Here is a 14,719-nt window from a genome sequence, read left to right as displayed (position 1 = left end):
GGTGGGGGGTTGGGGGGACAAAAATAAGATAAATTTTGAAAGCCTGTGCCATTTGTGCTACTCAAGCTCTCATCACAAAATCAATACGTAAGTGACCATGAAAGCAAAAATGTTTTCATCATGGTCTAATAATAACACTCCCTTGGTCTCTCTAGTACTATCAAAAAAGGACAAAACTTTAAACTTTTCATATCCCTAGTTACAGTTTTTAAAAGGCAGTTTGGACTATGTACTTTTAATATAAACTAAATTCTTTAATAAAATTTTATCTATATGAAATACATTGTCTCCTAACAGAAACAATCTTTCAAGATTTTATATTCAAACAATTTTAATTCCAAACAACTAAGTTTTCTCCAGTTTGAAGTGAAGAAAATAGCATCAACTGTGCTTTCTGCTCTTTCTCAATGTCAAAGGCTCATTCAGCATATTCAACAAAATACAGAGCAGTGTCTACTAGTAACCCTAGTAGATGATACCATTAAGAGAGAAAAGCAAAAAATCTTCTTGTTTTCATATCCTTTTGTTCTTTTCCTTACTGAATCACAGTCACAGTATGTCAATCTCAATTTGACAGATAGGAAGTCCTACTCCTACCTGCTCATTCTGGAGTATTGATGCCACCAAGCCTAGCTAGTTTCAGAATTATCACTGTTTCTAAAGTAGTTTCTGGATCACAATTCATTAAATGAGGCTAGAATCCAGACCTTTCAGTCAAAATCTACACCAAATACCCTTTAAAGTATTTATACTCCTCATCCCTATATTCCTTGAGAAAAAGAACAATGCCTTACAAGAGTTGTCTGATATTACTCCAGTCCACACACATAGTAGGTACTTTGGTGCTACAGTGCTCATGAAATTTGTAGCCACAAGTTTGACATCGAAATCCATTGAGCAGGAATTTCTGACAGATGTCACAGAAGGCAAGCTTCAGGAACGTCTTCCGAGCCTACAACAAGAACACAGGTGTAAATTATGCTGAATAAATAAAAGATGACAAAAGACAAAGTCATTTCCTCCTTGGCCTCCAAAAGAGTTTTTACAAAATGAATCGTACTTCCAACATTTACAGAATTCATAATCACAAATTAAAGTGTATCTCTGGCTAATGAAATCTAAATTGCCTTACCGTAAACAACAGCATAAACAGCTTTAAACAATTCAACTATATACATACGCATATTACCTGAGAAATTTCTGTTATGCCTGGCAAAGCCCTCAACATGCCAGAAAGAGAGGAGATCTGCAACTTACAAAGTTGTGTGTTGTAAGCGGAACATGATCCAGGAAATCTACTTGAAGTTCTTCCCCAATCAAAGAGGCAGCATCAGTATTCCAATCTAAGCGTGCTTTTTTACTAAAAAGAATTTTTTAAAAAAAGTATGAACGGGAAATGTTTAAACAAGGTAAAAGTGCAATAGAAATAACAACAGCTACCATTTATCACATGCTATATAAACACAACTTTATTTAATCCATACAATAATTTATTTAATTCATACAACAAACCTATGAAGTAGGTATTATTTCTATCTGAAAAATAAGAAAACTGGGACTTTAAGAAGGTAACTTGCTGAAGGCCACAGAGCAAGTTTAAGGGCCTATGTTGGAATCTAGGTCTGCTGAACTCCAAAGCCCATGTTCTTAGAATAAAGTTTTCTATTTATTTAAAAAAATGTTTTTTGGTAGAGACAGAGTCTTGCTGTGTTGCCCAGGCTTGTCTTGAATCCTCGGCCTCAAGCAGTCCTCCTGCCTCAGCCTCCCAAAGTGCTGGGATTACAGGCGTGAACCACCATGTCTGGCCAGAATAAAGTTTTATTTAAACAACGATATATAACAATCTCACGATAAAGTCAATATACATTAAATTGGAATTTGTAACATTAAAATCTTACAAAACTCCCCAAATCCTGTAAAATGGATTATAAATATTGCTGCAGTACAAAATTCAGTCTTCAGTAGCCTATTTCAATCTAAATAGAGAGGAACCACAAATGAAAAATGTACTTTTCTATTAATAACAGACTCAAATCTGTAGTTGTAGGGTCTAAAAGTCAATGAGAAACTTAGAACTGTCTTTTAAAATCTATTCTGAAACCACACTTTCTCTGCCTACAGTATAAATAAGATAAAAAAAACAGATACATATAAGTAAAAATCAATGCCCAATTCCTTTCTCATGTTGTATCCAGTTAATCTGGCCCATTTTCCAAAGGAAGAATATTCTCAGGTAAAGAGAATAACATGTACAGCACCACTCAAGCCTCTTCATCATCTACCAGAAGCCTAGTCAAGCCATTTTTCTCACTATCCAACAGTAAATAATACACTCCTTAATATAATTACCTATACAGCACCTGAAAAACTCCCTATAATTCCAAAGGACTATTTTGCCCTTATGAAGAGAGGGAGGACAAGCCTTATTTTCTCATCAATCTGCAGACTGATCCTAATGACAATCTGCTCTCTGTCCTAGAGACTCCAGAGTAGCTCCAAACCAGTGCAGCCTTGGATGAGAGTAGACCAAGCCCTCCCTGTCTCAGAATCTCTCTAGTCCTTAAGGAGCACTATGGATTGGCTTAGGGACCCAACCTGGGCTACATTCAGCAAAAGTTAACATCTGCTTCAAAGATTTGCACTTCAACAAACGCCTCCTAAATTGAGAATTACACTCACCCCTTTGAGTAGATTTATTCCCTGGGCTATTCTCTCAAACTGGAGAACTCTTTGAAACATGAAAAAATGTAAGCTAAAGATGAATAACATAAGTGACCCTTTCCAAGAAGAGGGTAAAAAAAGAACCCTTTAAAGGTTTCCCTATATTTTAGGGGTGGAGGGAATAGTGGATAATGGATAATTACAGACAGTTCTGCTGCTTTGAGGTATTACTCCTAGCCTTTGAGGGGACGCCTCTATCTTGCCACCACCATTAGGAATAGGATAAACTATGAATCTTCCCTGAAGCAGAAATGCTTCTGTATCTTTAAACAATCTATTAAACAGCAGGGATTAGGCCACATTTAACTGAACAACAACAAAAAAAATTAGTGAATGAGAAAAGTCAATCTCCCGAGGATAGCATTCTTTATATATATAATAATGCACTTTCTGAGTGCCCAGTCTATATAATGCATTACAGTAAACAGAGTAAACACAAAGAAAAATCTTTGTCTCAAAAAGCATAGCATCTAACATTACTGTTTCCATCCATGGAAACATTATCAATACCTAACATGTGTTTTTTTTTGTTTCTTTTTTGTTTTTAATAGATATGATCCTGCTCCAGCCCAGGCTGGAGTCCAGTGGCACAATCATGACTCACTGCAGCCTCAAAGCCCTGGACTCAAGCAATCTTCTCACCTTAGCATTTCGAACAGCTAGGATTACAGGGCCGCACCACCATGCCTGGCTAGTTTTTTAAATTTTTTTGTAGAGATGGGCCTTCACTATGTGCCCAGGCTGGTCTTGAACTCCTGGTCTCAAGCAACCCTCTTGCCTCAGTTTCCCAAAGTGTTAAAATTACAGGTATTGGCCATCATGCCCAGCTTAACATGTACTTAACTTTTCAAGAGAACGTCCAAGCAATAATTTCAATTTCTTAATACCTATTTTTCTGAATTATCTCTTTATAAAGAAAGGCATAGAAATATACAATATTCTATAGGAAGCTAGTACAATTTAATACAAACATAGCTATTTAAAGCTAGAAGATCCTTACTAGTTTGAAGAAGTCAATTGACTTTTGAGCTCTTACCCTTTGTGTTCGTGGAGAAGTCTGAACACTGCACAGCACTCTGGTTGAAGGCCCCTCACCTTGAGTGCTTTCATAAGGCAGTCATGCAAGCTCATTCCATTTCGCACATTGACCTACAAAACAAAGGATCACCTTTAGGACCAACACAGGCTGCAGCACCCCTTGGAAAGGTGGGCACAGAAATAAACACACCAGTCTGTAAAGGTGCAGGCAAATTTATTACAGCATTGCTTGTGATGGCACACGCACACACACATATATGAAACAACCTGAATGTACAGCAATAGGTAAGTACTTGAATGAAGTGTGAGACATCTGTATTATGTCACATTATGCAGCTATTATATTACTTATAATGACCTGGATGGAGAGGAGTTCATTATGTATTAATTGGGGGAAAATATCCTTCAGAATAATAGAGTAAGATTATTTTAAAGATGAAGAGGCCAGGCATGGTGGCTCACACCTGTAATCTCAGCACTTTGGGAAGCCCAAGGCGGGTGCATCACCTGAGGTCAGGAGTTCGAGACCAGCCCGGCCAACATAGTGACCCCGTCTCTACTAAAAATACAAAAATTAGCCAGGCATGGTGGTGGACACCTGTAATCTCAGCTACTCAGGAGGCTGAGGCAGGAGAATTGCTGGAACCCAGGAGGGAGAGGACGCAGTGAGCTAAGATCACGCCATTGCACTCCAGCCTGGGTGACAAGAGCGAGCCTCTGTCTCAAAAAAAAAAAAAAAAAGGTGAAGAAATTTGTATGTTATATGAGTGCGGAAAGATTTACACTTAGCTGTTCACATCAAGAGATAGTGGTTAAGAAAGATAAAATGATAACCTTTTCCTTTACATGTCTCTAATTTTGTGTGATTAGAATGTATACACATGTATGTTTATTAGATTCATTAAAGAGGAAATAAGCCAATCTACTCTATAAACAAACATGAATTTTTATGATCAAAATCTGTACTTCAACTTATTTCAACAAAAATGACTAATCATTCTAACAAAAATTCCATCTCACAAGTACTTAACACTAGTGAAGGCAAAGTAGGAAGTGGAAGATATAGAACTCCAGCCCTGCTGTAGGGACAAACACCAATCTTAGTTTAAATATATGTGCATACCATACCAAGCAGCCTTAGTGGCACATACTTCTCTACATTTCCCTGTACTCAATCCTCAAAAAGCTAGGCAGGTACTCAGAACCCTATTGGGAAGTGTGAGTGCCCAGGATACTCACAATTAATGGCAGCTGTAAAAAAGTTTGAACTAAAATTTCAGAGTTTTAATAAAAGTCCTCCATGTTTTAACTTCAAAGCCAAGAGTTAATCAAAAGTAAAGTAACTAGAGTCAGTATGGCCAGCAAGGAGGGCAAAACATAGATTTGCAGTGCTTGTTAACTTCTTACAGCAAAGCTCCTCCTCTGAAAGTGTTAACAGCTTACAGCAGCCAGCCAACCCCTTCCCCAGAAGGTGGTGAGTGTATGCATATATTTACCTATGCGAATACACGGGGAGGGGAAAGGAAGCAAAGCAGGGCTCCAAAAGGCCCAAAGTGTTCTTAATCTTGGCTCTTACTCCAGGCACCTCAATGCCAATCCAGCCAACCTTCTCCAGCTGGTTTACAACAGAAAAAAGTCTTAAGAAACAGGACATAGGTATCTGGGCCCTCCTAGTTACCAGGCTCCAAACCAGGGTATAGTATTTGGATGCAAAGCAGAGAAAACAATCTAGGAAAGAAGGAAATGCATGTGAGCCTCAAGAATTTGAAAACATCAGACGGGCAACATAAGAAGTTTTTCACAAGGCTTTATTTTACTATCACCAGGGACTGATGGGGACTTATCTGCCCAGTAATCATTATTTGAAGCCCAAAGATGGACTCCACATTCAGAGTACAGTATAGAAGAATTTGAACTTGTAACAGATTAGCTCAGAAGGTGATGGAAGCGGGGGAGGAATATTTTCCGGGAGGATCAATCATCTGGGAGAAAGGAAAAGATTTTCCAAAAGAAAAAAGTTCCTTTGGAGTTTGTGATAGCCTCCTTAGCTACCGATAGTTTTTCCTCTCCTTCAGAGATGTGGAAGAAAGGAAAGGTCGTGAACAACAGGGTAAGGGGAAACCAACTGATTCTTCGGACAGATAGAAGATTGATCATAGGAAACCTCTGAGGAAAAGAAATGGGAATACAGGGGCAGGGGTCACCCAAGACTTCTGGCTCATATGAATGCTTTACCTATTTAAAAATAAATAAAATTAACATTCTTTAAAAGTTCCTTGTACAGGCCAGGCGCGGTGGCTCAAGCCTGTAATCCCAGCACTTTGGGAGGCCGAGACGGGCGGATCACAAGGTCAAGAGATCGAGACCATCCTGGCTAACATGGTGAAACCCCGTCTCTACTAAAAAATACAAAAAAAAACTAGCCGGGCGAGGTGGCGGGCGCCTGTAGTCCCAGCTACTCGGGAGGCTGAGGCAGGAGACTGGCATAAAACCCGGGAGGCGGAGCTTGCAGTGAGCTGAGATCCGGCCACTGCACTCCAGCCTGGGCGACAGAGTGAGACTCTGTCTCAAAAAATAAAAATAAAAAAAAGTTCCTTGTACATACCAAAATAGTTCAGACAAATGATATCCAGGATTTGTGTCAAAACATTGGGAAAGGAGTGGATGAAAACACAGATTAAGCAGGACTGCCATGGTTAGCTAAGTGTTGAAAGTGGGTAAGCGGTACATCAGATTTGTTATTCTCTCTATGTGCAGGTGTGTGTGTGTGTGTATAAAACCTATATTATATATACTGAGACAGGGTCTTGCTCTGTCATCTAGGCTGGAATACAATGGCATGATCATGACTCATGTAACCTTGACCACCCCGGTTCAAGTGATCCTCCTGCCTCAGTCTCAGCTGGGACCACAGGTGGGCAGCACCACCCCTAGCTAATTTTTTTTTTTTTTGGTAGAGACAAGATCTCACTATATTGCCCAGGCTGGTCTCAAACTCCTGGGCTCATCAGCCTCCCAAAGTGCTGGGATTACAGGGAAGAGCCTCTGCACCCAGCCTGTATATATTTTTTAATGTTCCAAAATAAGTTTATTTTAAAAGTTTCTTGATGCAGTGATACCCACCAACTTCCAGCTTTTCAGAAACAAAACAAGCTATACTGATCTGAACTATGAAGACACTAAGAAGGAGGAAAACGAAGAGTAATAAACATACACTAACAGAATCATGACCTGCATCAAATACTGCATAGCAATGTTTTCTAAGCTATAAAGTGATATCTGTTATATTATCAGTCTTCATTAAATCATAATTCAAGCTGGACAGTTCTTTAAATATCGTCTAATCCAGTCAGGTTCCCAAATGTAGCTGGCATTAGAATCCTCAGAGAAGCTTGTGAAAACATAGGTTCCATCTACCTGTCCAACACATCCAAGGACTCTGATTCAGTTAGTATGGAATAAAGCCCATTCATACAGAACGAATCTGTATTTTAACCTGCTGGTCAGCTGATTCTAACAGTAGTGGTCCTCAGCTCCAATCACTCATCTAATAATAATTAGAAGCAGTAGCAGCAGCAACAACAGCAGCAACAGCGGCAGGAGGAAGTCAAAGAGGTACACGTTTAGAAGATAAAAATCACAAGAAACATTCAAAAACCTAATTATCACATCTAAAATTATTTAAATCAGATACACGTCCTCTGTCTCATTCTCCTCTTTACAGCCCTCCATGGATACATGCTGTAATCAGCTAAATAATTTCTAGAACCCACTGAGTGATTATGAGAGTCATTCTGGGTTCAGGAAGTGAAGCAACCTGGGGAGGAGTAAAAACAGCTGACTGATGGTGCTGGCCTAACTAAGTGACTCTTCTCTCCTCTACCGCTTTCCTGAAGCTTGGTGCCTGGTGAAAGCAGCTAGTTCTTCCACAGTTAGTTCATCTTTACCCAAAGAAACAGGCAAAACTAACCTAGGCTACAACCTTCTCATAAGCTGTAGGAGAAGTCAAGCTTGGTTTCCAACCACCAGCTGTGCTCAAATGGAGGTGATCAAGGACTACATAGATGTATAAAAAGCTAAGAAATAGTCACAGCAGCCAGGCACGGTGGCTCACGTCTGTAATCCCAGCACTTTGAGAAGGTGAGCCGGGTGGATCACAAGGTCAGGAGTTTGAGACCAGCCTTGCCAACATGGTGAAACCCCATCTCTAACAAAAATACAAAGAAATTAGCCAGATGTGGTGGCGGGTGCCTGTAATCCCAGCTACTTGGGAGGCTGAGGCAAGGAGAATCACTTGAACCTGGGAGGTGGAGGTTGCAGTGAGCCGAGATCGGGCCACTGCACTCCAGCCCGGGTGACAGTGAGAGCCTCTATCTAAAAAAATATATATAATCATCATCATCATAGCTACCACTTCACTAATGAATCAGTCACTGTACTAAGTACAAGCATCATTTCATAAAGGTCAGGAAACAGGCTCAAAAAAGTACAAAACTTGTTTAAATGACATAGCTAATAAAAGGCAATGCAAGGATGTAAATTGGGGTTTTCTTGTTTTAAAGGTTCATACACTTAATCACTATGCCAAATTAAGTTTCCCAGCCTGGTGGGCAAACTGGTAGCAGATAAGGATGGAGAAGATAGTCTCAATAACACTCTGAAGAAGCACCAAATGGTCTTCAACTTCTCATAACACACACTTTCTATATCTGACTTCTCAATTTAGGGTCAGAAAGAAAATTAACGAGAAACAGTAGGTAAAATTACTTTGCAAACAAAAGACCACTATTCAGATATAGGGGATTATTACTACTTATTTTGCCAGGCATAAAATTTTCATTTTTAGGAACACAAAGATAAACTTACTCAAACTTTAATTGGACTTTTGAGTTCTGCCTTCAGTTCAAAATGCACCTAAGTATTCAACACTATACTGGGGAGGCTCCTTAGGTTCACAAAAAAAGTATAAACAATTTATTAACAAATTGGGAAGAGTGGAACTGTTACAAGCAAACAGAGAAAACTCTGGACTGGGGTTCCCCACCTCAGAACCTTGCTTCACCTGACTATACGGTATAAACACAATGCATTGATTTTACACAAAGAACAGAGGATAGGAGAGGAAGAGGCATGGAAGTTTTGAACTCAAGTTCTCCGAACAGTTCCACTAAGCAAAACCAATACAATTTCACTTTTCTGTTTTGGCCAGGTGGTTGGTTTTGTTTTATCCATAATAGTAGAAATTTTTTTTTTTTTCTTTGAGAAGGGGTCTGGCTCTCTGTCACCCAGGCTGGGGTGAAGCGGTGCGGTCTCAGCTCACTGCGACCTTTGCCTCCTGGGCTCAAGCCATCCTCCCACCTCAGCCTTCTGAGTACCGAGTAGCTGGGACTACAGATGCGTGCCACCACGCCTGGCTACATTTTTGTTATTTCTTTCTTTAGATAGAGTCTCGCCCTTTCGCCCAGGCTGGAGTGCAGTGGCGCAATCCCGGCCCACTGCAACCTCTGCCTCCCAGGTTCAAGTGATTCTCCTGCCTCAGCCTCCCAAGTAGCTGGGATTACAAACGCGCAACACCATGCCTGGCTAATTTTTGTAATTTTAGTAGAGATGGGGTTTCACCATGTTGGCCAGGCTTGTCTCGAACTCCTGACCTCAAGTAATGTGCTGGCCTTGGCCTCCCAAAGTACTGGGATTACAGGCGTGAGCCACCACAACCGGCCTACTTTAAAAAATTTTTTTCGTAGAGATGGGGTATGCCATGTTGCCCGGACTGGTCTCGAACTCCTGAGCTCAAGCCATCTGCCCACCTCAGCCTCCCAAAGTGCTGGCATTACAGGTGTGAATCACCACACCCGGCCAGATAACTTTTTTGAGTGCTAAATTCTTAGAAAAACTGAAGTTTCGTATCAGGCTGGGGCGGTGTCTCACGTCAGTAATCCCAGCAGTTTGGGAGGCCGAGGTGGGTGGATTACCTGAGGTCAGGAGTTTGAGACCAGCCTGGTCAACATGGTGAAACCCCGTCTCTACTAAAAATACAAAAAAATCAGCCAGGCGTGGTGGCGTGTGCCTGTAGCCCAAGCTACTTGGGAGGCTGAGGCAGGAGAATCATTTCAACCCAGGAGGCAGAGGTTGCAGTGAGCTGCACTCCAGCCTGGGTGACAGAGTGAGAATCCGTCTCAAAAACAAAAAAACAACAACAAAAAAAAAAAAAAAAAGAAAAGAAATTTTCTATCCAAAAACCTAGTGGCACTGTCCTGCCATGATGCCAATACGAACCTGTCACTGGTACAACAAAAATAAACTATGCAGAATTAACTGGCTGGTGTCAGTGCCCTGAAAAAGAAGACTGTATGATTTCTAAGCTGCCTCCAGACTTGTCCTGGGCCTATGAAATACACAAAAATAATTTTTTCTATGTAATTTTACTTTCTTCTTTATACTTGATTGTAATATTCAAAAAGCTTTAGGTGAATATTTTAATAGAAGAAATAAAATGTCTTCTAAAAAAAGTAGTTGGAAAGGCCTAGAGACTTTTCAAAGAAAATTCTTTGAAATATACACATAAAAATGTACTATTTGTTTGGATGAAGTGGCACAAAGGAAGACATTCCAAGCAAGAGTAATAGAAGGAAGGCCAAGAGGTGGGAAAAAATAGGGGGTGTGGAAGGAACAGCAATATAAAGAAATGAATCTGCAGTTAGAAAAAAAATTACTAGGCCGGGCACGGTGGCTCAAGCCTGTAATCCCAGCACTTTGGGAGGCCGAGACGGGCGGATCACGAGGTCAGGAGATCGAGACCATCCTGGCTAACACGGTGAAACCCCGTCTCTACTAAAAAATACAAAAAACTAGCCGGGCGACGAGGCGGGCGCCTGTAGTCCCAGCTACTTGGGAGGCTGAGACAGGAGAATGGCGTGAACCCGGGAGGCGGAGCTTGCAGTGAGCTGAGAGCCGGCCACTGCACTCCAGTCTGGGCGGCAGAGCAAGACTCCGTCTCAAAAAAAAAAAAAAAAAAAAAAAAAAAAAAAAAAAAAAGAAAAGAAAAAAGAAAAAAGAAAAAAAATTACTAAAGACCCTATATGACAATGAATATTTTGCTTGTCTTTAAGTTGAACAACATGATCCTTAATGTGTCCCACAGGCAGATAAATAGCTAAATTTCCTAAGTAGAATTTTCACATACCACTGTTCTTTGCTTGTTTGGCAAGAAAACACGGATAGTGTTGCTTGTCTTAGAAGGATCTGTGAGTTTGCCATCATCTGATGCCCGGCGCTGATAGCCAAACTGCTGAACTAATGTAGGAGAGATGCAGCTGGAGCCATCAAACACGGCATCTTTGAATCCAAAACCATTGCTGATCGTCTTCCAAGCTCCCTGTATGTGCTCCATTGATGCAGCTTAAACAATTCTTAAACCTGGTAAGAAACACAAATAATTATAAGTCTAGAACAAAGTATTTAATCCAAGAACACAATATATAAAGACCAATTATGAAAATAGCATGATGTGGGTTTTTCATAAGTGATACCTCCTGCATTTATTAGCAAAGAAAATTTTCTTTAATAGTACATTTCCATAAAATATTTCATAGATGAGGAAAATGGGACCAGCAGTTAAAAGATTTAGCAAGGGATGGCCGGGCGCGGTGGCTCACATCTGTAATCCCAGCACTTTGGGAGGCCGAGGCAGGTGGATCACAAGGCCAGGAGATCGAGACCATCCTGGCTAACATGGTGAAACCCCGTCTCTACTAAAAATACAAAAAATTAGCCAGGCGTGGTGGTGGGCACCTGTAGTCCCAGTTACTCAGGAGGCTGATGCAGGAGAATGGTGTGAACCCGGGAGGCGGAGCTTGCAGTGAGCCGAGATCGTACCACTGTACTCCAGCCTGGATGACAAAGCAAGACTCTATCTCAAAAAAAAAGAAAGAAAGAAAGATTTAGCAAGGGACAGGCACAGTGGCTCACGCCTGTAATCCCAGCACTTTGGGAGGCCAAGAGGCCAGTGCATCACTTAAGGCCAGGAGTTTGAGACCAGCCTGGCTAACATGGTAAAACGCCATCACTACTTAAAATACAAAATTAGCCAGGTATGGTGGTGGGTGCCTGTCATCCCAGCTACTGGGGAGGCTGAGGCAGGAGAATCACTTGAACCCAGGAGGTGGAGGTTGCACAGCCTGGGGACAAGAGCGAGACTCCATCTCCAAAAAAAAAAAAAGCCAACCTGGAACATGAGCCCAGGTCTCAAGACTTCTAGTCTATCACTTTTCAATTACATTTCTCTTCTTCCTGAGCAACTACTCTTGAGTGTGAGGAACACATTAGTACTATGAGAAATACCTGCAAAAAAGTGTAAGCCAGAATTTATGACTTCAAGGAAGAAAAACTAATATTTCTAGGATGTATTTTAAGCACTTTATAAATTATCTCATTTAATTGGTGTAAGAACCCCAAAGATTTTCTTTTCTTTTCTTTTTTTTTTTGGAGACAGAGTCCACTCTGTCACCAGGCAGTGGCATGATCTCGGCTCACTGCAACCTCTGCCTCCCAGGTTCAAGTGATTCTCCTGCCTCAGCCTCCTGAGTAGCCAGGATTACAGGCATGCACCACCATGCCCAACTGATTTCTGTGTTTTTAGTAGAGATGGGGTTGGCCATGTTGGCCTGGATGGTCTCTATCTCTTGACTTGTGATCTGCCCGCCTCGGCCTCCCAAATCACACCTGGGATTACAGGTATGAGCCACCGCGCCCGGCCAGATTTTTAATTCCTTCCTCTATCCACATTTTCTTTTTAATTAATTTACTTTCTGAGACAGGGTCTTGCTGTGTCGCCCAGGCTGGAGTGCAGTGACATGATCACAGCTCACTGCAGCTTCGATTTTCCAGGCTCAAATGATCCTCCTACCTCAGCTTCCCAAGTAGCTGGGACCACAGATGTGCATCACCATGCCCAGCTAATTTTTAAAAACAGTTTTTTTGTAGAGAAAGGCTCTCACTATGTTGCCCAGGCTGGTCTCGAACTCCTGAGCTCAGGCAATCCACTCTCCTTAGCCTCCCAAAATACCGGGATTACAGGTTAAGCCACTGCAAACCCTTTGTTTTTTTGGACAGAGAAGTCATGCTACTTGCCCAAGAACACCCCGGCAGTGGGTAAAATAACCAGATTCCATATCTGTTTAAATTTAAAGTACATGAATTTTCTACCATAACATTCAGATTCAGAGTTCAGTTCATGGTCAGAAACCATGCAGAAGTAAGGGGGGTAGGGTTTCCTCCTTTAGAAAACTTTGAGGTTGATAAGGAATCCCATCTTTTCAAGCCTTCCTCCTTCAGAAACTTGTTTTATTATTAACAATAGCTACTATTTACTAGAAGCTTACTATTATGAGGCAGGATACATAGCATACATTCCAATCATTATCCACATTACTTACAGTGCTACTCTAGGTAGGAATTATATCCCCATTTTACAGTTGAGAAAATTCTCTCACATACAGCTTGTAAGCGGCAAACTGGGATTCTGAACTGGGCTGCACTGACTCCACAGCCCTTACCTTCCCATATATAACACTAACACTCAAATCATTTTAGTCAGAGCTTGAAATGACCTAGAATTAAGGACCACAGAATCCAAACCTTGTTTTCAATCAAAAGTTTCTAACTGAAAATCCACTATGTGCTAAATCACATCACATGCCCAAATCAAGAGGGAGGTTAGATATTTAGTATTCTTAGATGACAGCTGAGAAAACCAAAGAGGTTTTGAGACAACTTAAGATCACAACATGGAGTTATTCTCATACAGTCTTGGTACATCCTTTTTGGAAAAGAATATGGTAATATCTATTAAAAGTTTGAAATGTTCTTAAAGAATATCTAGTATTCTCCAGAAATCTGTACTAAAGAAGCCTAAGACAAGTGTATAAAAACATGCGCAAGCATATTCCTTGCAGCACTATTTATACCCTTGAAAAATGATGGTAAAACCAAATACCTAACAATAGGGAATTAAATAAACCATGTTAATATCCATGTGATAAATGAAGTAGATCCATATATACAGAGATGGGAAAAGACATCCAAGACAACAAAAAATGAACAAAATATATAGTCTGAATCTCTTTAATATTAATCTACAAAGAGGGAGGGAAATCTAGAAATAAATAAATGGATGGAGAACTCCAGAATTAAAGTGTCAACAGTGATCATTTCAGCAGGACTGTGAAGGGTTTTTATTTTCTACATTACTTATTTTTTGTTTTTATATTTTACTATTACACTATAAACTTCTATCAGCATATTTTATTTCTGTAAGAGGGGATGCCAGAGCAAGATCTTGCTGCCTCGTGCCTCTAGAACCTCAACTTGAGCCCTGACTCACTCCTACCTAACTCTATCCCCAGGTTACTGTGAGGTCCCTTTTTTGGAGTACATATAGCTCTTCCTTTTTCTAGATATTTGAGTTTTTTTCCAACTGAAAAGGAAAAGATAGAGGAGCTTAAGACCAGATAAGAGAGAAATAGATGAGGGAAGAGACAGAAGGAAGACTCATCTGAGCATCTCACTAGCCTGAAACGATATGGCTCCTAATGATCCATGTAACAGCCTGAACAAGCTTAAAATGCAACTCATTGTGTCACTTCTCTGTTTAAAACTCAGAATAAAATCTAAACTCCGGCCGGGCACGGTGGCTCACGCCTGTAATCCCAGCACTTTGGGAGGCCGAGGTGGGCGGATCACAAGGTCAGGAGATCGAGACCATCCTGACCAACATGGTGAAACCCCATCTCTACTAAAATTACAAAAATTAGCCGGGTGTGATGCCGGCACCTGTAGTCCCAGCTACTGGGGAGGCTGAGGCAGGAGAATGGCAGGAACCCGGGAGGCGGAGCTTGCAGTGAGCCGAGATCGCACCACTGCACTCCAGCCTGGGTGACAGAGCCAGACTCCGTCTCAAAAA

General features: G+C 40.9%; 1 protein-coding gene across 2 annotated transcripts in view; it reads right to left on the bottom strand.

Annotated features, from left to right (window-relative positions):
- The window catches only part of RAF1 (Raf-1 proto-oncogene, serine/threonine kinase), an 85,973-nt gene that overhangs the window by 24,700 nt on the left and 46,554 nt on the right, over positions 1–14,719 (bottom strand). For both annotated transcript variants that reach the window (XM_017856112.1, XM_017856111.1), the window contains exons 2-5: positions 10,943–11,175; positions 3,758–3,870; positions 1,258–1,360; positions 795–952 (exon numbers count right to left, since the gene is read on the bottom strand). In XM_017856112.1, coding sequence (XP_017711601.1) covers positions 795–952; positions 1,258–1,360; positions 3,758–3,870; positions 10,943–11,149 — 581 coding nt within the window. In that variant the 5' untranslated portion in view covers positions 11,150–11,175. The remainder of the gene's footprint in view (positions 1–794; positions 953–1,257; positions 1,361–3,757; positions 3,871–10,942; positions 11,176–14,719) is intronic.

Source organism: Rhinopithecus bieti, unplaced genomic scaffold (genome assembly GCF_001698545.2).
Source record: "Rhinopithecus bieti isolate Rb0 unplaced genomic scaffold, ASM169854v2 scaffold_44365, whole genome shotgun sequence".
NCBI lineage: Eukaryota > Metazoa > Chordata > Mammalia > Primates > Cercopithecidae > Rhinopithecus > Rhinopithecus bieti.
The sequence above is the reverse complement of the archived record's forward strand: the minus strand, read 5'-3'. Positions and strand labels throughout refer to the sequence as shown.